At 50.7% G+C, this 24,649-nt stretch overlaps 1 protein-coding gene across 1 annotated transcript in view; it reads left to right on the top strand.

Annotated features, from left to right (window-relative positions):
- Positions 1-24,649, top strand: part of ADAMTS14 (ADAM metallopeptidase with thrombospondin type 1 motif 14) — a 78,070-nt gene that overhangs the window by 37,225 nt on the left and 16,196 nt on the right. The window contains exons 5-15 of the mRNA XM_084752287.1: positions 3,918-4,001; positions 4,277-4,424; positions 6,799-6,904; positions 8,564-8,707; positions 9,663-9,795; positions 10,941-11,054; positions 12,736-12,884; positions 16,186-16,361; positions 19,886-20,019; positions 20,369-20,492; positions 21,886-21,966. Coding sequence (XP_084608413.1) covers positions 3,918-4,001; positions 4,277-4,424; positions 6,799-6,904; positions 8,564-8,707; positions 9,663-9,795; positions 10,941-11,054; positions 12,736-12,884; positions 16,186-16,361; positions 19,886-20,019; positions 20,369-20,492; positions 21,886-21,966 — 1,393 coding nt within the window. The remainder of the gene's footprint in view (positions 1-3,917; positions 4,002-4,276; positions 4,425-6,798; positions 6,905-8,563; positions 8,708-9,662; positions 9,796-10,940; positions 11,055-12,735; positions 12,885-16,185; positions 16,362-19,885; positions 20,020-20,368; positions 20,493-21,885; positions 21,967-24,649) is intronic.

Here is a 24,649-nt window from a genome sequence, read left to right as displayed (position 1 = left end):
GTGCCTGGGATATGCAGTCTTAAATAAACCCTTTCCTTTCAGGTTGCTTTTGTGCATGGTTTTCGTCACAGCAGTAAAAAGCAAACCAGGGCAGGATTGAATCGGGGCCTTCTCTGTGCTGGACAGGCATTCTGCCGCTGAGTGGCACTACGTAATTTACGGTCTCCAGATGACTTTGATTCAATAAAAAAAAAAAGATCTACTTTTATTTCTGTTTATTTATTTTGGGTTTTTCGAGACAGGGTTTCTCTGTGTAGCCTTGGCTGTCCTGGACTTGCTTTGTAGACCAGGCTGGCCTCGAACTCACAATGATCCCACCTGCCTCTGCCTCCCAAGTGCTGGGATTAAAGGCGTGTGCCACCACCGCCTGGCTTACTTTTATTTCTTTTGAATGGATGTTTTGCCTACATGTCTGTGTGCCACATACATGCTGTGCCCATGGAGACCAGAAGATGGAGTCGGATCTCCTGGAACCGGAGTTATAGAGGCTTATGAACTGCTGTGTGGGTGCTGGGACTCGAACCTATGCTTTCTGCATGAGCAGCCAGTGCTCTTAGCCACTGAGTCATCGCTCCGGTGCTCTAGACAACTTGAACAATGAGTGCAATGTAAGAGCTGTGTGTACAGAGCTGTTAGACTGTAGTGGTTAGGCAATAGTGGCAAAGAGAAAAAAACAAATGAACATGTGTTTCATATAAACAGTTTTCTCAGATTTTCAGTTCACAGTTGATTAAGCCTGCAGGTGCAAAGCCTTCTGACACAGGGGGCTGGCTGCCACATGCAGGATTCAGACAGTATTTTCAACAACCCAACCTACTAGAGGACACATGGAAGAAGACAGTAGCCCAGGAGTCCCTCTGGATACACCAATTTAAATGACCCAGTTGCCTCTCTCTTCTCTTTGTCCTTGGATCAAGCTGTGGAATGTGGGGCACTGACATGGTTGAGTGGTATGTGCCTCTCCTGTCACCCTGTCACCTTGGAGTCCACATAGAGTACTGACCCCAGCTCTGTGTAGAAGAAAGGCTGTGTGCTGGCGCTGGAGTGGCTGAAAAGTCAGATTTAAGAGTCACTTCTCATGGGACTGGAGAGATGGCTCAGTGGTTAAGAACACTGACTACTCTTCCAGACGATCTGGGTTTGATTCCCAGCATCCACAGGGCAGCTCACAACTGTCTGTGACTCCGTTTTTGGGGGGGGGGATCTGACACCCTCACGCAGACATACATGCAGACAAAACGCCAGTGCACAGAAGATAGTCACTTTTCTTGGGAGCTGGAGAGATTAAGAGCATTGGTTGTTCTCCCAGAGGACCTGGGTTGGATTCATAGCACCCCCATGGATGCTCACAGCTGTCTAGAATCCCAGTCCCAGCAGATGCAATGCTCTTTCTTGCCTTTTGTGTACATCAGGTAGATAGACATATACACACACAGGCTCCTACACATGCCTGCAGCCTCATACACATAAAAAAGGCCACTTCCCTGCAGATGGCGATCAGCTATCAATAAAGTGTCATGAGGTTGGCATTCTGTGGCTGACAGAGGCTGCCGTCCCTCTAGGGTAAAAGTCTCAGGCATGCAGGATGTGGGTTGAGGAGACGGCCCTCGCTATATAACGAAACGCGTTCTTTCTATGAAGTCTTTGCTCTGGAAGATGGGAGGAAGCCCTGGGCCCTGGGCCTCTTCATGTCTTGTGGTAGGGATTGGCAGGGTCTGCGTGTCCACAGCAGGCACTAGACTTTGGTCTCAGTACTCAGTTGGATGCAGACACAGGCGCCAGGAAAGCCGATGGCGAGAGCCCAATACTGGCTGCTCTGAGGTTTGCACATTCATATACAGGGGCCACTGCCAGCTCTGGGCACTGAGAGGCTGGGCTGAGGCTGGGCTCTGTGCTGTAGGCAGCTCCTAATTCATGGCTCTGGGCTCATCGCCTGGTTTCATCCTTTGCTGGCCAATCAGGTCTCCAGTTTCCCTCCTGGGTCTCCCTCCCTGTAGGACTCACCCATGTGGAGTCAGAAGGCCGATTCCTCTGTTTAGTGGACAGCGGCCCCTTCGCGGCCTGTGCATTAGTTACTTGGCATATGTGTGAGAAGGAACTGGTGTTAAAGGGCACAGGAGACCGAAGAGGTGAGGCGAGGGCAGGTGTGAAACCATCCAGCTCCCAGGAAGCCATGCAAGGGGGAGTTAGAGGGACCACTAAGTGTCTCTGACGGATGGTGCCTCTGAGCTTGTGTGGCTCACTTGTGCTTTCCAGACATTTCTACAGGACAGCACTCTAAATGCCATTTTTGCTTCCACTCTGCAGAAAAAGAAATAGGGTCTGAGGAGCTTCGTGCTGCGCTCCAAGCCAGCTAGATGATGTAAACATAACAGAGCTGAGGGGCTCAGCTGTTAAAGTACTGGCTGCTCTAACACAGGGCCAGGGTTCGACTCCCAGCACTGGCCTCTTACAACCATCTAGAACTCCAGTCTCAGGGCATCCCAGACCTTGTTCTGGCCTCTGTGGGAACTGCATGGCTTTGGTACATGAACATACTTGTAGGCAAATCACTTATATACACAAAATTAAAAACTTAAAACAAAACAGCAGCTGGTGGTGCACGCCTTTAATCCCAGCACTTGGGAGGCAAGAGGCAGGCAGATCCCTGTGAGTTTGAGGCCAGCCCTGTCTACAAAGCAAGTCCAGGATAGTCAAGGCTACACAGAGAAACCCTGTCTCAAAAAACAAACAAACAAATAAAAACCAAAACAAACCAAAACAAACCAAAAATCAACAACAACAACAACAACAAAAGAAACAGCAAAACAGGATTTGAACTGGGGACTCTAAGTCGCCACTTTATTATTGGCTACATTGAGTGGCTGAGGATAACATTCGTTCCTAAGACTCTCAACTGCTAACTAGGATGTTAGTCACATCATCAGTGGCATATTCGATGCAGACAGCAGGAGTCACAGTTAAAGATACTGAACATTTCCTGTGAAGCCAGCAAAACCCAAACAACATGCTCAGCGTGAGCCCAGCTTTGTAAACTAGCACACAGGCCTGCACATGTGACAGGAAGTTTGGTGACCATGATCATTATATAGTTGGTTGCTAAGTGACCTAATTTTCGTGTGTGTGTGTGTGTGTGTGTGTGTGTGTGTGTGTGTTTGTGCATATACATGTGTATATATGTTTACAGTGAAATATTTTGGTTTGGGTTTTTTTTTTCTTAAAGCTTTTAAGAAAGCCTTGAGTGTGTGAGTGTGTGGTGTGGTGGTGGTGCTAGTGGTGTGTGTGTGTGTGTGTGTGTGTGTGTGTGTGTGTGTGTGTGTGTGTGTATGAAAGTGTATGTGCAGGAGTGTGTGTGGCAAATCAGACAGCATTCTGGGATGTTGGTCCTTGATTTCCATCTTGTTTGGGATAGGGTCTTTTTCATCACTCACCACTGCAGACACCAGCCTAGCTCATCTACAATCTTGTGGGGATTCTTCCGTCCCCATCTCCCGTCTCCCATCTCCCATCTCCCGTCTCCCGTCTCCCGTCTCCCGTCTCTCATCTCCTGTCTCCCTCTAAGAGCACTGGGATTATAAAGGTGTGCACTATTTCATACTGCTCTTCTTTTTTTCCAAGACAGGGTTTCTCTGTGTAGCCTTTGCTGTCCTGGAACTCACTCTGTAACCTAGGCTGGCTTCGAACTCACAGAGATCCACTTGCCTCTACCTCCCAGGTCCTGGGATTAAAGGTCTGTGCCACCCTGGCCAGCTAGCCTCAGTTTCTCTACTTGATAAAGTAGGAAGGACCAGGCCTGCTGGATGAGGTCATGGGGGGGTGAAATGGTACACTGTATGTTGGAGTCTGGCCTGACGTGTGGCATGCAGTCGGCCCCCCCAAGGGAAGTCCGCTATCTTTATTCTGTGTTTCTCTTATAGGTGGATGAGATTTACCATGATGAGTCTCTGGGGGCCCACGTAAACATTGCTCTCGTCCGCCTCATCATGGTGGGCTACCGACAGGTGAGCCCCTGCAGACTGGAGGGAGGCAGGGAGGCTGACAAACAGAACCCCGAGACCATCAGAGCTGCAGCTGGGAAGGAGGCAATGGGGGTGGGTTTATGTAACAGGAAACTTTCTGTCCCATGTGTGGGAGGGCTGTGCCAGCAGCAGCCAGGTGGAGACAGCTGGTCATCTCCAGCAGTGCCCTGGGTCTCAGCGTTCTCCCTCTAGGGAGAGCTCCTGTGGAGTCCTAGGTCTGTGACCTTCCCCTGTTGACATCCTCCCGGCCCCTGCAGTCCCTGAGCCTGATCGAGCGAGGGAACCCAGCACGCAGCCTGGAGCAGGTGTGTCGCTGGGCACACTCCCAGCAGCGCCAGGACCCTAGCCACACTGAACACCATGACCACGTCATCTTCCTCACTCGCCAGAACTTCGGTCCCTCAGGTATGCAAGGCACTTTACTTACCATGGCCAGGGGTGAGCGGCCTGCAGGGCAGAAGTGGAGATTCAAGGTTGGACAGGGAGAGCAATGATTTCCCTCTTTCTGGTGTCCATCCCCAGAAAAGAAGAGGGGGGCAGGACCCGGATGAACAGAGGAGTAAGCCTTGGAACATAAGGACTGGAGTCAGGGAAAGCACCTCACTTTGGTGGCCATAGTCTCAGTCCCGCCAACAGCCTGTCTGTGCTATTGGTTCCTGCCCCCCAGCTGCTTGAAGACCTTGGAGACCTCAGCCAGGCTCCTGCACACTTCAGATTGTGAGCACCTGGGGAAATTGTATGGCTGTAGGAAAGGAAATCCATGTCCCATGCCACTCCGTGGACCCAGGAGCTCTTCAGTTTCCGCAGTTGTGAATGGGGAGAAATGTAATACTCACCGCCATCCCATTTCCCAGCTGCTCAGTGGGCAGAAGGGCGCGCACAAGTCCAAGACCGTACTGACAACTGTAAGCATCTGTTCCCATATAGGGAAACTGAGGCACAAGGTAGTAAAGAGATTTGCCCATGCCTCTTCAGAGGCAGGAGACAGACCTGAGGCTATACTGGCTCTCTAGATCTCACGTTGAGGGCTTTTGGGGTGTTTTTCTAGTTTAATGATAGAAGTGAGTCAGCCAGCCAGCCTTACCCAAGGGCTGCTTGTCTGAACCACCAGGTCCCAAGTGTGTATAAATATACATGTGAACATACATGTGTTTGCACACACACAGAGACACTGTACACATATGTACAGTCACACTCAGATACCCAGACATGTGTACACATGTGAACAAGACACAGTGTGGAACAGCATGGCATATAGTGCTAATCCCAGAGCTACAGACTGAAAGACCCTATGTGCCCCTTCTCGTGGCACCATCTTACTGTGCTCCCTAAACCCTGTCAACATAGAAAGTGGATTAAATCAAGTCAAGGAGAGCTCCCTAGTCACTGCAGGCCCAGGCGTGGAGCCCAGCCTGTCCACACCTCCACCTCCAGATTGTCCCAACATGCATTCTTGCTGCAATCAGGGTGTGTTTTGGTTGTTTACTCGCTACTTGTGATAGACTGCATCGTCCCTTGCAGGCTCAGCTTAGGCTTAACCACTGAGCCACAGCCCTCAGCCCTAGATGCGCTCCTGAAGGCAGACCCTTAGCTCAGGGACCTTCGCACAGCGGTGCTTACTAACCGCCTTGCTGCCTGCTCTGTTTCGGCGTGGCCCATCTACACCTTTGACCGCATATCCCCAAACTCTGGAACGTTATCTTGCCTGTTCTCCAGCTTGCTGGCCCTCAGAAGTCACTCCCTTGGTCTCCTTGCCTGTGACTGTCAAACCTTCTAGGGGAACCATTCCTCCATCTTCTTCACCTCCTCTTAGGAAATTGATCTTGAGAATGTGGCCCTCAGGCACACTTGCACTCAACCACCATCTCCCTGCTGATAGACCCTCCTTAGTGATGAGGTGTGTTAGGATAGGTGTACAATCTTACTCTCTATTTTTCCCATGGTATCTACAGAGAATTTCTTCTTCTCTTCTTCTTCTTCTTCTTCTTCTTCTTCTTCTTCTTCTTCTTCTTCTTCTTCTTCTTCTTCTTCTTCTTCTTCTTCTTCTTCTTCTTTTTCTCCTCCTCCTCCTCTTCTTCCTCCTCCTCTTCCTTCTCATCTTCTCCCTCCCCTTCTTCTTTGTTATTAAGATGTGTCTCTCCATGTTGTCTGGGTTGTTCTCAAACTCTTGGACTCCTGTGGTCTTCTTTCCTGCTAACCTCAAGAGCAGCTGGGGCTACAGGCAAGTACCACTGTGCCTGGCTCCTCGTGGTACCCAACATAGGGCCATCCATGGCCTCTATGTAGAAAGTGTTCTGAGTTTGTTTGTTGACTGACTCACAGAAGTAGAGTATGTGTAGGCTTGGGTCTCACCTGCAAGTATCATTTGTTCAGAGATGTTGCTGTTAGTATGTGGAAAGCCATAGGCCAAGAGCAAGTCTTAATCTTGGAACATGGTGGCAGCCAGGTCCATGTTTATTCTCTGGGAAGAGATTTATTTATTTATTTTTTGCCTTTCCAAGACAGGGTTTCTCTGTGTAGCCGTGGCTGTCCTAGACTCACTTTGTAGACCATGCTGGCCTCAAACTCACAGCAATCTGCCTGCCTCTGCCTCTGCCTCCCAAGTGCTGGGATTAAAAGCATGCACCACCACGTACAGCCTGGGAAGAGATTTTTGAGACCCTTTCTTCTCCAGGAACCTCTAGCATCCATCAGGTTGGGATGTCTCTGCGTTGTTCAGGCTGGCACACAGGTCAGCACACCCCACCTCACCTGCCTGTGACCTCTTTCCTCCTGGCAGGGTATGCACCTGTCACTGGCATGTGCCACCCCCTAAGAAGCTGTGCCCTCAACCATGAGGATGGCTTCTCTTCAGCTTTTGTGGTGGCTCATGAGACAGGACACGTGTAAGTAGCACTGGGAGGGTGTGTTTGGGAATGGCTCTCTGGCTGTGGGCCGAGTATTGAGCTCAGAGGGGACCTGAGGTTAAAAGGCCAAGGCCAGGTTCTGTCACAGACATATGGTATCTACCAGCTGCCCATGGCAGGAGGCAATGCCCATGGCTGTGGGGACCATGTGTATCCTGGCTCTTGTTGGGCTTGTGACAGAGTGCCTGTCACAGGCGGGACCTGCTGCTGTCTGGGTGGTCCCTATCCTTGCCATTTCACCATTCTGTCTTCACCCCAGCATTCTTTAGAGACCAGTTCCAGCTCACCCTGCCTCATACCCTTTAAGGGACTGGCCTGAGCCTACCATAAACAGTCACACTCTGAGCCCAGGCAGCAAGCCAGGTTGGACTGGCAGCCAGTCCTGTGGGCTCAGATGCTGTTTAGAACATATTCATGCACTCCCTCACCAGTATTTGGTTTATTCTTTTTTGTTCATCTGTTTGTTTGTTTGTTTGTTTTTTGAGACAATGTCTCATATAGCCCAGAGTTCAGGATGTCCTTGAACTCTGGATCCGCCTGTTTCAGGTTACCCACATTTCTGGGATTGTAGGTTTGCGCCACCTTACCTGACTTCACTCAGTGTTTCTTGAGCACCTGTCATGTGCTATTTGACAATCTATAAAGGGCAAGAGATGCTCACTGCTTCCAAGGTAGAGACCCCTCCCTGCAAAGAGGCAGTGTCGAGCTTAGAGGTCTATGCCATGCCTACCTAGTGGGTCAAGGGTCCATGATGTCACTGGCACTATTTAAGAATTTGGGAGTGCTGGCCTTTGGCCTTGAATATCAGTTTAAAGAACAAAGTGTTAGATTTAAACTCTCATGGTACCTACTATGTGCAGAATCCTATGAAGAGGGAAGAGTGGTTGCTTTTAGACAGGGTCTCTGACTAGCCTTGAACTCACTATGTAGATTAGACTGGCCTTAAACTCATAGACGTTTGCCTGCCTCTGCCTCCCAAGTGGTGGATTAAAGGCGGGCACTACACGCCCATCCATTGAGGTGAGTTTTAAGAAGTTCACACACTGAGGGACTCGATGAGTGAGGCTGACTAGATTGAACTTAACAAGACTGGTCTTTGCGTGTAGAGGCCTTTCTGGTGGGACAGTGCAAGAGCTGTTGATAGTAGAGCAGGTGGCCCCTGCTCTGGAGGTCAAGCCGTGGATGTGGCATCTGGGGCTGATGTTGCACACAGGAACCCCGCAGGGACCTTCTATCCAGCTGGCAATGGCTCCAGGGATGGGCCTGCCAGCTTAGTACGAGCCACATGAGGGTTGGTGCAGGAGGAGCAGAGCACATGCCCTCCCCAGTACTGTCCATGGGCAGCTAGGTGTGTCCAGAGGCCTGGATAGGCCTAGGCTATGGGAACCATGGGAAGAGGGAGTGAATGAACAAGGAAGGTGAGTGGCCATTTGTGTCCCAGCTGGGGCATCCTCAAGAGCTGGAAGGGTAGGTCTTCAGAGGGGAAAGAGTGAGAAAAGGAGGCAAGGCATGGTCAGGAAATGGAGGCTAGCAGGCCCAGTCTGAATTCCTGGTCAAGGCAGGGTCTGCTGTTTTGGATCCATCTGCTTGTCCTCACAGGGGCCAGGACACACAGCACGACTTTCCCCCTCCCCCTAGGCTTGGCATGGAGCATGACGGCCAGGGGAACGGCTGTGATGACGAGACCAGCCTGGGCAGCGTCATGGCGCCCCTGGTGCAGGCTGCCTTCCACCGGTTCCATTGGTCCCGCTGCAGCAAGCTGGAGCTCAGTCGCTACCTGCCGTAGGTTACCACCCGCCCCAGGATAGGAATGGGTGCTCAAGCCAGGGTTACATAGACTGAACTCTGTCCTGCCCGTCTACCTGTCTGGCCTGGTCTTTCTGTGTTTCTTCTAGCCCCCATCCCCTCACCTGGCCTGGAATACACCTACATTAGCACCACAGGTGGGCTAGTGAGCCTCCCATCTCAGTGTGACCAAGGGACCAAAGGCATGGAAGTACTATCCAAAAATCAGGGTCTCCTGCCCTACCCATCTGCTATTTAGAATTCCCCATGGGTTGGGCCTGGGAATCTGGGGCCATTAAGTATACAAGTGATACCCCACTACAGATGGAGCTAGGATAGCATCAGCTCCCCAGGGCCCGAGACATGGATGTGGGGGAGAGCATGAGGAGGTAAAGGACAGGTGTCCCAAGCAGACAGAGACAGGGACACTAGTCACCGACCTTCCATACATGGCAGCTGGCTGGCACTGCCTACCCAGCACACCCCCTTATGGTGGATCCATTTTGACTCAGGCAGTATGCCTTCAAATTGTCCATATGTCCACTCCTAATCTTACCCAGAATTCATCCCTTTTATGTGGGCAAAATCAACACCTTAGCCAGCTATCAGCTGTATCTGTGAGGCCATAGTCACCAGGGGACATAACCCTGGCCCTACCCTGCAGGATAGGCAAGGGACAATCCTTGAATCTGGAGGTCAGCTCGTTCCATCCCAAGTTCTTTGGTGAGGTCTTGGTGCTTTTACCCTTGGACACAATCCTCCTGCTAGACAGCCACAGAGGAAGAGGGATGTTGTTGACAGTCCATTCTCCTTAGAAGAGACACCTGGGGCCCACAACAGTGGGCCCCAAGTCCTGTAGGTTTTCCTTGCTCATTAAAAGCCCCTGCCTGGGAGAGGAAGGCTCGGGATTCATAGCCTTGGGCTGCCTCACTTCCCCTGTGCCCCACTGCAGCTCCTACGACTGCCTCCTTGATGATCCCTTTGAGCGCACCTGGCCCCAGCCTCCTGAACTGCCGGGGGTCGACTACTCCATGGATGAGCAGTGCCGTTTCGACTTTGGCACCGGGTACCACACCTGCTTGGCTGTGAGTAGGATGGGTGCCAGGCTACTGTGACCCAGGCTGTTCCTTTACGGGATACCTTCAACCCTGCCAGCCGAGGGTCTAGGAATGCACTTTTCAGACTTGGTTCCAGCCACATGCGGGGTGGGGGAGATGGGGGGAGTGGGGCAGGGTGGGGCAGGGTGCAGACTCCGTCCAGTTCTACCTGCAAGCCACATGTATGCCGGGCTCAGACCTGGAAGAAGATGGGAGGAGTGGGGCAGGGAGGGCAAGTAGCCATTGACGCCCTGTCTGGTCTGGTCCCTTGAGGAGTTCACCTGTGAAATAGCTAAGGGGGTCAGGCCAGGGGAAAGAAGAGATTTCCCCCCTTTGGACACTGTGATGGGGCATGGTGGTCCAGCTCCTTAATCCTGTAGTCACCTCTCTATGGGGTCATATCCATGTCTCCATCCTCCTGCTGGAGTCTGTAGACGCCAGAGAGCATAACCCTGTGCCTAACCTTCAGGACAGGGCTAGGGGTGACCCTTAATGCTGGAGGCCGGCTTGATCTACCCTGAAGAGACCCACACAGGGGACATCTAAAGAGCAGGCTTCTCTGACCCTAGTGCTTTGTACCTCCACCCAGAACATGAGGCCCTCACCCCCAGGATAGGATGCCCTGTTTGGTAGCATGGAACCCTTTCCCACTCTAAAAGGACACACATGTGGCCTGACACAATGGTTTGGGGCTGAAGACCAGGGTGTGGACTTCGGTGCCCGAATGCTTCCAATTATCTGTAAGATGCCTGTCTGTCTTAGGGGGGATGCTAATAAAGTAGTAATAAATTGGGGGCCACCCCTTCAGTCTAGAGCACAAGGTGACTGCCCTCTGACCTCTGACCGGGTCTCCATACTAGAATGAGATAGGGTCCCCTCACTATCCCCCATATGCCCAAGGATCTGTGGAGTCTCCAAGTACCTTCTGTAAAGGTCAATGGAAGGACAGTGTGTGCATTGTGTGGGGCCCCTCAGACCACAGGAAGGGGCGCACAGGAGGCCCCAGAACCACTGGCATTTAGTGACATTTGATAGTACATAAGGTTCTGGCTACCTCTCAGCATCCTGGGTCCCAGCAACCACCGTGCCTTCCTTTCTCTGTGTCATTACCTACCTCATCTCCTGTCCCACAGTTCAGGACCTTTGAGCCCTGCAAGCAGCTGTGGTGCAGCCACCCCGACAACCCATACTTCTGCAAGACCAAGAAGGGGCCCCCGCTGGATGGGACGGAGTGTGCACCAGGCAAGGTACCTGTGTGTGTGTGTGTGTGTGTGTGTGTGTGTGTGTGTGTGTGCGTGCGTGCACGCGTGCGTGCGTGCGTGCGTGCGTGTGTGTAGGGGGCTATGGGTGCAGGTGCCAGGGCTTGCTCCTGTGTGCCGTGGATGGTCCACAGGCCGAGTCTTCCCATGACCCCACATACTTCCACCTTGCCCTTTCTCCCTCAGCCTCTGCCGGAAGCCTGGTTTAGCGTGGCCACTCAAGTCACAGCCCTCTCGCTTCCTATCAGTGCATAGATGAGATGACTGAGCTCCAGATGGGTTAAGGAAAGAGTCAGGCCACACTGAGGGTCATTAACAGAGAGGGGTAAAGGTAGGGTTCCAGCTACGCCACCCACTCCCCTGCTCCCTGGCTGCCTCTTTGCCACCCTACGTATCTTCTCTGCTCTTCCGCAGCCTGCCCTTCATGTGTTTCTGGATGTGTGTTTCCTTGGGCCTACAAGGTACAGAGAACTCCCTGGCAGGTCTGAGAGCCCTAAGCAGCCCTATTTGAAGTCCTGAATCCTCCTCGGTCACATTCCTGCTTGTGGAGTTAGCCAGTGGGTCTCCATCTTGACTACACATTGAAATCTTCTGGAGAGCTTAAAAAAAAAAAACAAAAACAAAAAAACAAAAAAACCACCTCCAGATAGGAGATGACCACAGAGGAGTTTGGGGTGGGGTGGGGGGGGGTGTGTGAGGCGGTGGTGAAAATGTTCTCAAGTTAACTGTGGTGAAGAATATGCACCCCTGGATTGTGAAGCCGTTGAATTGTTTACTCATAACGAGTCATTCCTGTGGTGTATGTATCACACCTCGCTTTAAACACCTTAGGACCCTAAAGACTGACTCAAGTGTTGGGGGAGGGAGTGGAGCCTGGGTGTCTGGGTTTTTAAAGTCCCCCTAGGGGATTCCAGGATGAGCGGTTCATCTCTTGAGAAGCATCCAGAAGCCTTTGCTGTGTTTTCTTCCCCCCTCTCCCCCCATACTCTGTGGAAGAAGGGGAAGAGGGTTACCTTAGGCCTGGTCTGAGCACCCAAGCCTGTGCCTTCCCTTCTTAGGGCCCTTTAACTGATAAGCAAACCGAGGCCCAGCAAAGTGAAGTGGCCACACACATCTGGGAACAGCTGAGCTGGGATTCCAAGCCAGGCTTTTCAGATTCCATGCCTTTCTCCCTTGGCTACAGGCCACAGGCTTGGCTCATACAAACGTTTATGGTCCCCTAGGGAGGTGTTTCAGGCTCCAGATCGGCTTTAGATAGCCCCGCCCACACCAGATATCGTGATGTGTAAAGTAGGGGCCCATTCCTTGTCATCACGAATCTCATTGATGTTTGCTGTTTCTGGGGGGGGGGAGGGGGCGGGGGCGGGGCTGTGTGTGTGCTGCTGCTCACTGCGGTGCTGTTACCAGCATTGCCCCGAGAAGGGTGGCTGCACCCGGAAAGGCAAGCCCTTTGTCCGAGGCGGCTAAACTACATATATTCCAGTAGGGCTCCCAGTAGGTCTGGGATCTGATCCAGGTCATTCCCCAGGCTAATTTCTTAATGGCTCTCTCTCTCTCTCTGGGATTGCCGTGGTATCCATCCACTCTACCGTGTGCCCCAAGGAACACCCATGTCTCAGGCTCCACTGTGGTGGCCCAAGGTGACCATATGCCCTCTGTTCCACCCCAGTGGTGCTTTAAAGGTCACTGCATCTGGAAGTTGTCGGAGCAGACTTACGGCCAGAATGGAGGCTGGAGTTCCTGGACCAAGTTTGGCTCGTGTTCTCGGTCCTGCGGAGGTGGAGTGAGATCCCGCAGTCGGAGATGTGACAACCCTCCGTGAGTGCAGTGGCCTAAGCTGAACGGGGTGGGGGTGGGGTGGGGTGGGAGGGGTTTGAGGGGATGCAGAAGATAGCACCTCCCTGGGGGGGAAACACTCAGAGGGGAAAGTGGTAGATGGACAGAGTGCAGAAGAGTGACCCTTACAGATAGTCACGTGTTTCCTGGATAAGGACCGGGAATGTTGGAGCAAGACAGCTATCTCCTCCCTGCATTTGCTAATGAGCCATTAGGGCAGACATCCAGAAATGTGCCTGAGACAGCATCTCAACTAGTCATGTTCAGAGGAGTCCCCAGAGAAACTGGGTGGCCTCAGGGCTCTGCCAAATACTCAAGATTTCCTACCTCCCCAACCCTTTGGCAAAACTCTGAGTAAACACTGGTTTCAATGTGTAACACGCAATCAAGCTTGCCTTCTGTCACACAGTCAAAACTTCCTTTCATTGTTTAAAACGATTCTTCCGGCTAACACCAGTGCCTCTGTTACCCACCTCGGTGTTCTGGGAATACACTTGTCTGTCCCTTTTTGCCATCTTGGTAGAATCATTCCGCACCTACTTCATGGCTATGGAATGTTCTTGCCCCAGTTCCCCACAGTCCTCATCCCCCAGGGTGAAACAGCTTGCTTGGGACACCCTAATGAGTGTTAAACTGGTTGAAGCTGCCACAAAGCCTATCCTAAGCCCTCCATGCTCCAAGTGGCATAATGGACATCCATAAATAGGTCACGGGGGCACAATGGACCCAGAACCCTTAGAGACAACAGTCATTTGAGGCTTGATGGATGAAGTGCTCATCATAGACGCTACTCTGGAGTTTGGATTCCCTAGAACCTACAGAAAAGTTGGGCAAGTCTGGGGGCTGGAGAGATGGATGGCTCAGTGGTTGAGAGCACTGGCTGCTCTTCCAAAGGACCCAGGTTCAATTCCCAGCACCTATAGGGTAGTTTACAACTGTCTGTAACTCCAGCTCCAGGAAATCCAATACCCTCACACAGACACACATGCAAGAAAAACACCAGTACACATAAAATAAAAATAGTAAATCATTTTTTTAAAAAGTTGGCGGGGGTCGGGGGGGGGGGCCGGCTGATGAGATGGATAAGAGGTTAAGTGTACTGGCTGCTCTTCCCGAGGTCCTGAGTTCAATTCCCAACAACCACAAAGTGGCTCACAAGCATCTATAGTGAGATCTGGTGCCCTCTTCTGGCTTGCAGGTGTACACGCAGGCAGAACACTGTATACATAATAAATAAATAAATAAATAAATAAATCTTAAAAAAAAAAAGTTGGGCAAGTATGATGGCTGTTTCTAATCCTACTATTTGGGTGATGGGGATGCAGGATTCCTCAGGGCAGAACCAGCAAGATCCAGGTCCAACGTTAGACCCCCGCCTCAGTAAGTAAAGTGGAAAGTGAGGACATCCAACATCAACTTTGGGCCAACACACACACACACACACACACACACACACACACACACACACCCAATTATGACCACATATGCACATGTGAACACCACACACTCATGCACATGTAGAAAGAGAAAAAAAGAAATGGTGGTTACCAGTGGCATACCATTTACCTGCAAGGATTGGTGGGTGGCTCACTGCCACCAAAGCAACCACAGTCTTTGTTAACAATGCTGACGAGTGACGTTCAGCATGGACCATGTTGTAATTGTCTGCTGTTGGAGACACAAAAGCCAGGTTGGTGGGAAGGTGCTGTGTGTGGTGCCAAATCTGATAAGCCACGTTGCATTTGCCAGCAAGTTACCCCCTTAATCAGTGCTCCTATTTGTTAAGTTTCCCAGAGCAATAGCTTTTTGTTCTATGAGGCTTAGTGGAATGATATGTGACCGGGACAGCAGCTGCTGCTGTTAGGAAACGTCCTGCACACTGAGAGTAGGATCCTGTGTGCTCAGGTGGCAGGCCTGGAGCGTTCTCCTAGAGTCTCAGCAGGCCACTATTACCTCCTATGCTTGCATACTTTTATGCTGATAGCCTTTTGTTTTGTTTGAAGCAGGGCCTCACTAGGTAGCTTTGGCTGGCCAGAAACTCACAGGGAGCCATCTGCCTCTGCCTCCCAAGTGCTGAGGATTAAAGGTGTGCGCCATCACACCCAGCTTGATAATCATTTTAAAGAGATTTATTTTTATTTTATGTGAGTGTTTTGCTCATGTATGTATGTATGTATGTATGTATGTATGCATGCATGCATGTGTGCTGTGTGTTTGCAGTGCCTGAAGAGGCCAGAAGAGGGCATCAGATCTATGGGGGTTAACTGGGGTTAATAGGCAGTTGTGAGTCATCTTGCGGGTGCTAGGAACTGACCCTTCAAGAGTAGCCAGTGCTCTTGACCACAGAGCCATCTCAAGTGTTGACGGTCTTTTCTAACCCTCCTGTCCTAATGGGGAAGAGTGTCTGTTGCTCTGCTGCCCTCGGTTTTGTCACAACAGAAGGTGAGTTATGGCGGTCCCACTTTTCAAGACAGAAATCAAGGCGCAGTAAAGGCAAGAAACGGAACCAAGGCTGCGTGGTCAGCACTTCCATGTCAGCTCCTCTGGTTCAAAACCCAAAGTCTCTTTGGCTGCTCGTTCGGGTACTATGCTAGGAGACGGAAGTGGACGTGAAGAACCCTCTGTCCTTGACTGAGTGCCTCCACAGTCTGCAGTAAGGACTGGAGTAATTTAAATAATAAGCAAGACTCCCGAGTAACTGGTGAAGAGAGCTATCTAGGCCCTTGTCTGTCTATCATTGTGTCCCCCGCCACCTCTGTACCCCCACCCCCACCCCCAGAAGATAGGCGCTAACTCTCTTCCTACAGGTGAAGTAGTCAGGGAGTAAGAGGGTCTGGAGAGACTGTGGTTATAGCTCACTTGGTAGAGTGCTTGCCTAGCGTGCAGCCCTGGGTTCAATCCTCACCGTTGTATAAACTGGATATGGCGGTGGACACCTGTAACCAACACTCAGGAGGAGGAGGAGGCTAGAAGATCCAAAGGTCAAAGCCATCCTCAGATATAGTCCAAGGCCAGCTTGAAGTACATGAGACCCTGTCTCAGAGAGAAGGGAAGAAAGGAAGGAAGGGAGAGGAGGATCATGGGAGGAGGGGGGAAGGGAGAGTTAGTTCAGAAGGCTCTGAGGCCAGCGGCCCCAACACTGCAGGTCACTACTAAATTGAGAAACCAGTGGAGGTCTTCTGCCACTACAGTAAGACTGAGCTATCCCGGGTCTCATGTGGGAAGCTCCCCTCTTCCCAGCCTTCCTGGCCAGTCTGGTCACTATGTTTCTCTGCCACTGCAGTCCAGCCTATGGAGGCCGCCCATGCACAGGGCCCATGTTTGAGTACCAGATCTGCAACAGCGAGGACTGTCCTGGGCCCTACGAGGACTTCCGGGCCCAACAGTGTGCCAAGCGCAACTCCTACTATATCCACCAGAATGCCAAGCACAGCTGGCTGCCCTACGAGCCTGACGATGGTGAGTGGCCCTGCTCTGCCCAGCTCTTGGGCATGTGCCTGCTCCTGTTCTCCCGCCTATCGAGGCCCAAGGACTTGGGGGTGCCACAGGGAACTGGTGAGTGGACTCACCCGAGTCCTTCGGGCAGCCTGTGTGTCCTGTACTTCTGGAGGCGCCATCACAGTGGAGCTCATCCCGTTTATGTGTCTATAAAGCAAGCAGCTTGCAAAGGGGGCCCCCTCTCCAGGGATGCTGGTGGCTGTTTCTGGAGCTGGGCTTGAGTGGGTGCCTTGCAGATATCTGCCCTTACCTGCATAAGAAGGCATCTGCCCTATAAAAGGGACGCCAGAACAGTTTAGAAAAAGTCAGCCACATGTGGCAGCATATGCCTTTAACCTTAGCACTCAGCAGGCAGGTCTTTGTGAGTTTAACACCAGTGTGGTCTATAAAGTGAGTTCTAAGCCAGGCAGAGATATACAGCGAGATGCTGTCTCAAGAACAAGAGGGAGAGAGAGTGATGGGGGAGGGGGGTAAAGGGGGACAAAGGCTTAGTTCACTTCCTGGAGTTTGTGTCAAAGTCCCAGAGAAAGCCTGATGTGCAGCCCCTGGTCCTTGCAGTACTCCCCAGGGCCATAGTACCATATCCAGAGGAGCTTCAACCTACTACAGGCCAAGCTTCTAGGTTTCATGGGCGAGGCATCCATTTAGCAGTTGCTGAGCATCATTTGAAAGGCAGGTGGGTAGGAACCTGGGAGTTCCTCATGTTGTCTCGCTCCGCCGCCCCAGGTGCCCACAAAGTCACAGGCTTTATGACTTGAAGGGTCTGATGTGGGGACCACACTGAGGCCAATGGCCAGCCTTTTCATGCGTGTTTAGAGAGATATCCTGGGGTAGTATTAAAGCAGGTATGGCCAGGATGCCTGGCTCTTCAGGCCTGAGGCTGGAAGGGCTTTGCCACTTCAGCGATTCTCGCCTCTGGGACCCCAGGCAGCTCCTGTGAGAACAGTATCTTCTCAAGTCTTGCCTTAACCTCAGCACCCTGAGCTCCAGGATTGGGCTTATGGCAGGTTCCTCACGTTGTCAGGGATTTTGGAGTCTTACCAGTGCCAGGCTTCTCAGCAATGCCCTTACAGGAGTAGGAACGGCCAGGAACAGGTAGAGCCTTCCCTCTGCCTGGAGTCCTCCCATTCTGGAAAGCTCACCACTCCTTTGAGGCTCTCAGCTGCCCAGACAGCTGCCTACTGGGTCCACTGGGAGGACCCTGCTTCTCATCTGGTGGGAAAATGCCCACACCCAGACCCCATCAGGAAGCAGGTTCTCTAAAGTGGTCTGAGATATTGTGACTCTATACTGGAGTCCTATCTAAGGGAATAAAAACTGACCCGGTAGCCTCCCAGCACTTGGGAGGCAGAGGCCAGAAAATCTGAGTTCGAGGCCAGCCTTGAACTACAAAGTGAGTTCCAGGACAGCAAAGGCTACACAGAGAAACCCTGTTTCAGTGAAAAAAAGAAGTGACCAGTGTCTTGGGAGCTTAGGAGCAGGAGTGAACTTGGCTCCTTAGGGTAAGGTTCTGGAAGGGCTGGCTTTGCAGCCTTGCAGGTCCGCTGGGAAGGCAAATAAGCAGAGAGGCCTGTGCAGGCAGAGTTAGATGGTCTAGGGACAGCTGTACCTCAGGCTTTTCCAAGGACTTTAGAATGATTCCAAGAAGTTAGCTAAGCCCCCAACCTCACTTTTTCTAAGAAACAGGGCAAGTGTTTATATGTTCTCTGCAACAACTTCCTTTTTAGGATATTATCAGTTCAGAGAGAGGGGTTGTAGAACATTTGGGGACATACAGTTCTTCTACTGGTATGCCCAGCTAGGCTGCGGAGCCAAAGCGAGACCCAAGTGACTTTGTGTTAAGAAGCTTGGCTGAGCCACTCCAGTGATGGCCTTAAGCAAGTTACTTAGCCTCTAGTCCCATGTCTCCTCTTTGATGTTAGAACCTGGGCTGGGGTGTGGCTCAGTGGTAGAGCATTTGTCTTGTATGCATGAGATCCTAGGTTTGATTTCCAGAGCTCAGAGCTGGGGGACCAGAGGGGTTAGGGGGGAGCAGGGGAAGGGGAGGAGCCAGGAAGGTAGCTTAGTTGGTAAAAGTATTTGACTTGAGTTGGTCCCCAGTCTCCACATTAAAGAGATAAGTCTGGGAATGAAGGAAAGGCTCAGAGGTTAAGAGCACCAACAGCTCTTCCAGGGGACTCAGGATTGATTTCCAGCACCACACGATGGCTAACATCAGTCTGTAACTCCAATTCCAGGGGATCTGATGCCTTTTTCTGGCCTCCGCAAGTACTGAACACACGTGGTGCACAGACATTTAAAGAAAATAAATCTGGACACAGTGGCATATACTTGTAATCAAAACACTAGAGAAACAGAAAGTTGGGGCACTGGGGTTTACCAGCCAATCAATTGGCACACTCTAGATTCCACAAGAGACCCTGCCTCAAAAGACAAGGTAGCAACAAGGAAGGTGACTCAGTAAATAAAGTGCTCACTGTATAATGAGAACCTGAGTTTGGATCCCCAGATCCCACATAAGAGGTTAGCCCATGCTGGGCGGTGGTAGCACATGCCTTTAATCCCAGCACTTGAGAGGCAGAGGCAGGTGGATTGCTGTAAATTCAAGGCCAGCCTGGTCTACAAAGCAAGTCTAGGACAGCCGAGGATACACAGAGAACCCCTGTCTTGAAAAACAAACAAAACAAAACAAAACAAAAGCTTGGCACAGTGGCACACACATCTATAATCCCAGTACCGGTTGTTAGTGGATCGTCCTGGGTGTTGGAAATTGAAATTGGGTCTGCTGTTGGCTTACTTCTTTTTCTTTTTCTTTTTAGTTTATTATGTATACAGTGCCTGCATGTACACTTATGTGCTAGAGGAGGGCACCAGATCTCATTGTAGATAGTCGTGAGCCACCATGTGTTTGCTGGGGATTGAACTCAGGACCTTTGGAAGAGTAGCAAGTGCTCTTAACCTCTGAGCCATCTCTCCAGTCCCTGGTCTACTTTGAAAAAAAAAAAAGATTTATTTATTATGTACACTGTGTTCTGCCTGCATGTGTGCCTGCAGGCCAGAAAAGGGCACCAGATCTCACTATTGATGGCTGTGAACCATCATGTGGTTGCTAGGAATTGAACTCAGGACCTTGGAAAGAGCAGTCTTAACCCCCTGAGCCATCTCTCCAGCCCCCTGACTGTTGGCTTATTATCGATAGTTTGCTAGTAGATCTTTCCCCCAATAAACTGATAATGCATTTTACAGGTCAGGAATCATGAAAATAAGGAAACTGGGGCTCAAAAAGAGGCTAGAGACATATGCCTCAGGTCACAAGACCAATCCATAAATTCCATAGCAGGGCTCTTAAACTCATCCCTCAGACAGAGCTCGTACCGCTGCCCCAGAGCTGGCCCTGGACTAGACCGCATGCAGATGGCTTCCTAAGCCAGCCCGCTCTCTGTCATCCCAATGGGAGGGGCTTAGCAGCATCTCTCTCCTCACAGATGCCCAGAAGTGCGAGCTCATTTGCCAATCTGCAGATACTGGAGATGTGGTATTTATGAACCAAGTGGTCCACGATGGAACACGCTGCAGCTATCGGGACCCTTATAGTGTCTGTGCACGCGGCGAGTGTGTGGTGGGTATCTCTGCAGGCTGCTATGCTCTGCTGGCTCACAGGGCCTGGAGGGCTGTATTGCCCCTTCTTGGTTCCTAGGATGGTAGGTATTGGTCACCTACCACACCTAAGGGCAGCCAGAGCTGCTGCAGAGGGGCCCTTTCTGCCCTACACCATTAGAGAAACGAGGTGATTTGAGAGTCATTACCACAGCTGGTTAAGATCCCTGGGTCACAGGGTGGGTTTAGGGGGGGTTCTCATGTGGCAGGGGTTCCCCCTTTGGCCAGGGCCAAGAGTCTCAGGAGGGAGCCAGGGGACCAGAGGTGGAGGCAGGGGAGCCTCTTTCTACTGACCTCACCTCCGCCCCCAGCCCTTTGGTTGTGACAAAGAAGTGGGATCCATGAAGGCGGATGACAAGTGCGGTGTCTGCGGTGGGGACAACTCTCACTGCAGGACGGTGAAGGGGACGCTGGGAAAGGCCTCTAAGCAGGCAGGTGAGCATGGCTGTCTCCCCCGTCCCGTGTGTATGTGTGTGTGTGTGTGTGTGTGTGTGTGTGTGTGTGTGAGAGAGAGAGAGAGAGAGAGAGAGAGAGAGAGAGAGAGAGAGAGAGAGAGACACACACACACACACATGCGTTCCTGCACGCGCATGTGCGCACTCTCTCTCTCTCTCTCTCTCTCTCTCTCTCTCTCTCTCTCTCTCTCTCTCACACACACACACACACACACACACACACGCGCGCGCATGCACAAGGGGGGAATGTTTCTTCTTGACCAGTGCTGGGGAGGGGAGGGTCCTGGAGCCTGGTTGTAGCTGCCTGTGGCTGGTCCCCTCTCCTCCTGGCATGCTAGCATGGACTCAGAGCACAGGAGAACAGGCGCTCAAAGAGCAAGTTTTTTTGTCTTTTGTCTTTTGTTTTTGCTTTTGCTTTTTTTGTTAGATAATTTGGGAGGACATTTTTGGAGCTATCTCTTTGACCCTGAGGCTTTTGGTGGGAGTGAGGGGCCATCTGGACTGGTCATTTTCTGTTCTCATTTTAAAAACAAAGTCTGGGACATTTTCTGCTTTGAATTTCTGGTACCTTGAGTTCACCAAACTCGCTATAGAAGATCAGTCAATACTCCTTTATACTTCTTCTTTTTTCTTTCTTTCTTTCTTTCTTTCTTTCTTTCTTTCTTTCTTTCTTTCTTTCTGTTTTGTTTTGTTTTTTAGGGGAACAGGGTTTCTTTGTGTAGCCCCGGCTGTCTTGGATTCACATTGTAGACTAGGCTGGCCTAGAACTCACAGAAACCCACTTGCCTCTGCCTCCTCTAGTGCTGGGATTAGAGACATGCGCCACTGTACCCGGCTTCTTCTTTACACTTCTGTGTGGAGTTTAGTCTGGTCTTCTTGAAGGATTTTACAGCTTTGTCACATTATTTGAAGAAGGGGAAAGTTGGTGACCAAAAAAGGCTTGTTTCCAAGCTTCGGAACAGGCCATGCAGAATCTCCCTGGTTGATTTCATCTACACCCCTACAGTAGCTTAGGAAAGAGGAGGAGGGAAGTGGGGGGGGGGGGCAGGTGGAGTGAGAAAGAAAGCAGAAGATGAGGCCAAGAATGGGAAATAAAAACAACTCACATGTGTGGACATCAGTGCACATGGGAGTGACCCCTAGAGGGTCCTTGAGCCACAACTTTTCATATACTCTCCCATCCTTGGTGGGAAGGTCCCAGGCCTGGTTCCCAGCAACGAAACAGGTTCTCAAAGGTTCTGTGGTTGAGAAGCTCTTGTGTTCCCAGTGGTGTGCTGTGTGTGAGAGGTGGTGTGGGGTAAGGTGGGTGGGGTGCTGATCGGGGAGCCACTCTCTCAGGACTCTTTGCTTTTCTGGATGCCCCTGGGTGGCAGCGGTTCTCAAACAGGTGCAGATCCCGGCGGGTGCCAGGCACATTCAGATTGAGCTGCTGGAGAAGGCTCCCCACCGCATTGGTGAGTGTTGTGGGGGGCATGGAGGGGAGGGTGGGCCTGGGATCTGGTGGGACCTCACAGACTTAGACAAAGGCAGATGATCTGTCTTCGTTGTCAGATTTATGCTGAATGGCTGAACCATCCCATAGCTCAAAGTTCAGAAGAGGAATATAGTAAATACTCCCATCCCTCAGGGCCAGTTTCTTCCGGGCAGGAACAACTACCATTCAAATATCTTATGTGAGTAGAAGGCTTCTAAAGAAAAGTCATTTCCTGGTCTACAAAGCGAGTCTAGGACAGCCAAGGGTACACAGAGAAACCTTGTCTCAAAAAAAAAAAAAAAGTCATTTCGCAGAAGAGCTCAGGCAGCTCTTGCTGCACGGCACACGACCCCAAGAACATGATGGTTAGAAGCGACAGTTGTCACAGATCTCAGTTCTGTGGCCATGGTCATAGCTGGCTCAGCTGAGTGTTTTTCCTACTAGTTGCCTGAACCCAAACAGCCAGACGCTAGCTGATGAATAGCTGACCCCAAGAAGCAAATCTGGGAATATTCACTGGATCTCTGTCCTTTGGCCATCTGTAGAAGCAGGAGAGGGCCGGGCCATGGTGCAAGCATTCTTGCATGTCCCTACGTTGTTTCTAACATCGCATTGACCCAAGTCACGTGGCCAAAGCCCTCACCAATGGTTAGAAACACAGACTGTCTGTTGATGGAGGAAGTGGTGAAATTATAGGGCCAGAAGTAGACAACCATTTCTACAGTCCACCATATGGGCCCTATATCCCCATTATAATACCACTTAAATAGAGTTACTAAGCAAGGTGCAATGGTTGTGCAAACATGAAGCCAAGACAGTTTGAAAATTAGATCCCCAGAGGCTGGGGAGACAGCTCAGTGGGCAGTGTTTGCCGTGTGAGCATGAGGACCTGGGCTTGGCCCAGAACCCATGTAAAAGCCAGCAGCACAGTGTATGTCTGTAATCACAGCGGTTGCAAAAGATCCTTGGAGCTGGACCCAACTAGACTTTTGAGACTTGTATTTATCTAGAGACTCTGTCTCAAAAATAAATGGATGGATGGATGAATGGATGGATGGATGGATGGATGGACGGACAGACAAACAGGCAGTCAGATGGATGGGTGGATGGACGGATAGAGGGATAGATAGATAGATAGGTAGATAGATAGATAGATAGATAGATAGACAGACAGACAGACAAAGTAAAATGACTGAGGAAGACTGTGACAGAGATCCCTGACTTCGACATACACCACATGCATACACACACACACACACACACACACACACACACACACACACACACACACACACACACAAACACACACACACAAATCAGATCCCCACCCCAAACATTAAACTTAAAAAGTCAAGGTCAGACATAGTAGTGCACATCTTTTGTTTGTTTGTTTGGCTTGGCGGGGATTTTTTTTTTTTTAGACAGGGTCTCTCTGTGTAGCCTTGGCTGTCTTGAACTCACTTTATAGACCAGGCTGGCCTCAGACTCACAGAGATCCACCAGCTTTTGCCTCCCCAAGTGCTGGGATTGCAAACATATGCCACTGTGCCCTGCTGTGGTACACATCTTTTATCCCAACACCCAGCAAGCAGAAGCAGATGTATCTTTGTGAGGTCAAGGCCAACTTGATCTACATAGCAAATTCCAGACTAGCCAGAGGTACATAATGAGACCCTATCTCAAAATAAAATAAAATAAAATAAAAATTCAAGTTAAGAGCCAGCAAGATGACGCCACAGGTCAGGGCGCTTGCCACACAACCTGAATGACCACAATCTGGTCCTTGAAACTCACAAAAAAGTTGAAGGAGAAAACTGACTCCACAAAGTCGTCCTTTGACTCCCACACATAGGCTATGGCATGTACTCCCCCAACTCCAGTAATAGTAAATAAACATTTTTTTTCAGGCCAGGCATGGTTTTCTCAATTAAAAAATAATTCATGTTAAGACATTAATGCAATATGAAAGATGTTTTTATTGTTTGGTTTGGTCTTGTTCTTACTGAAACCAAATTGGCAGTCAAAAAAATGAGCATGTCCCAAAGAGATTCTTTTATGCCACATCATATAGATCCAAAGTGGTAAGGTGGGAGGGGGGCAGGGGGGGATGGGACAAATGATCGTATGTGCTGGGGTTCTTTTGGGGTAGTCAAAGTATCCTGAAATTACACAGTAGTGATGACTGAGTGTGCTAATCAATCACTGGGTTGCACACTTTAATGGGGCGAATTACACGGTATGGCTTGCGTCTCAATTGCAAACCCAAGAGCACAGTTTGGAACCCGGCCTGGTGACTGTGGGCAGCGGCTGCTTCTGCCTCAGCTTCAGGCAGTGGTTGTATTCTCCCATGTCAGTCTGTGCTCAGGGAAAGTATGTAGGCTACAATATCACTGTGGAAAGTCACAGAGGCCCTTCTGGCCTGTTAGGTCACCAAGTCCTGCCACTTTCCGTGTATGCATAATGAACACTAACATAAAAGGTGATGTTTCTTGGCAAGCTCAGACATCACAACAATGCTCACTGTCATCGTTTTAGATCATTCAGGCCCTAATGCAGCTGTGGTGGTTCCTACCCTTCTGCTTTTAAGCCACAGTACATCCACACTGGGGAAACTGAGGCTTGGGGTCAATAGACCCACGCTATGGCCAATGGGAAACTGAGGC

Source organism: Acomys minous (assembly GCF_964271855.1).
Source record: "Acomys minous genome assembly, chromosome: 13".
Lineage (NCBI taxonomy): Eukaryota > Metazoa > Chordata > Mammalia > Rodentia > Muridae > Acomys > Acomys minous.
Note: the sequence above shows the minus strand (reverse complement) of the source record. Positions and strands in the feature narration are given on the sequence as shown.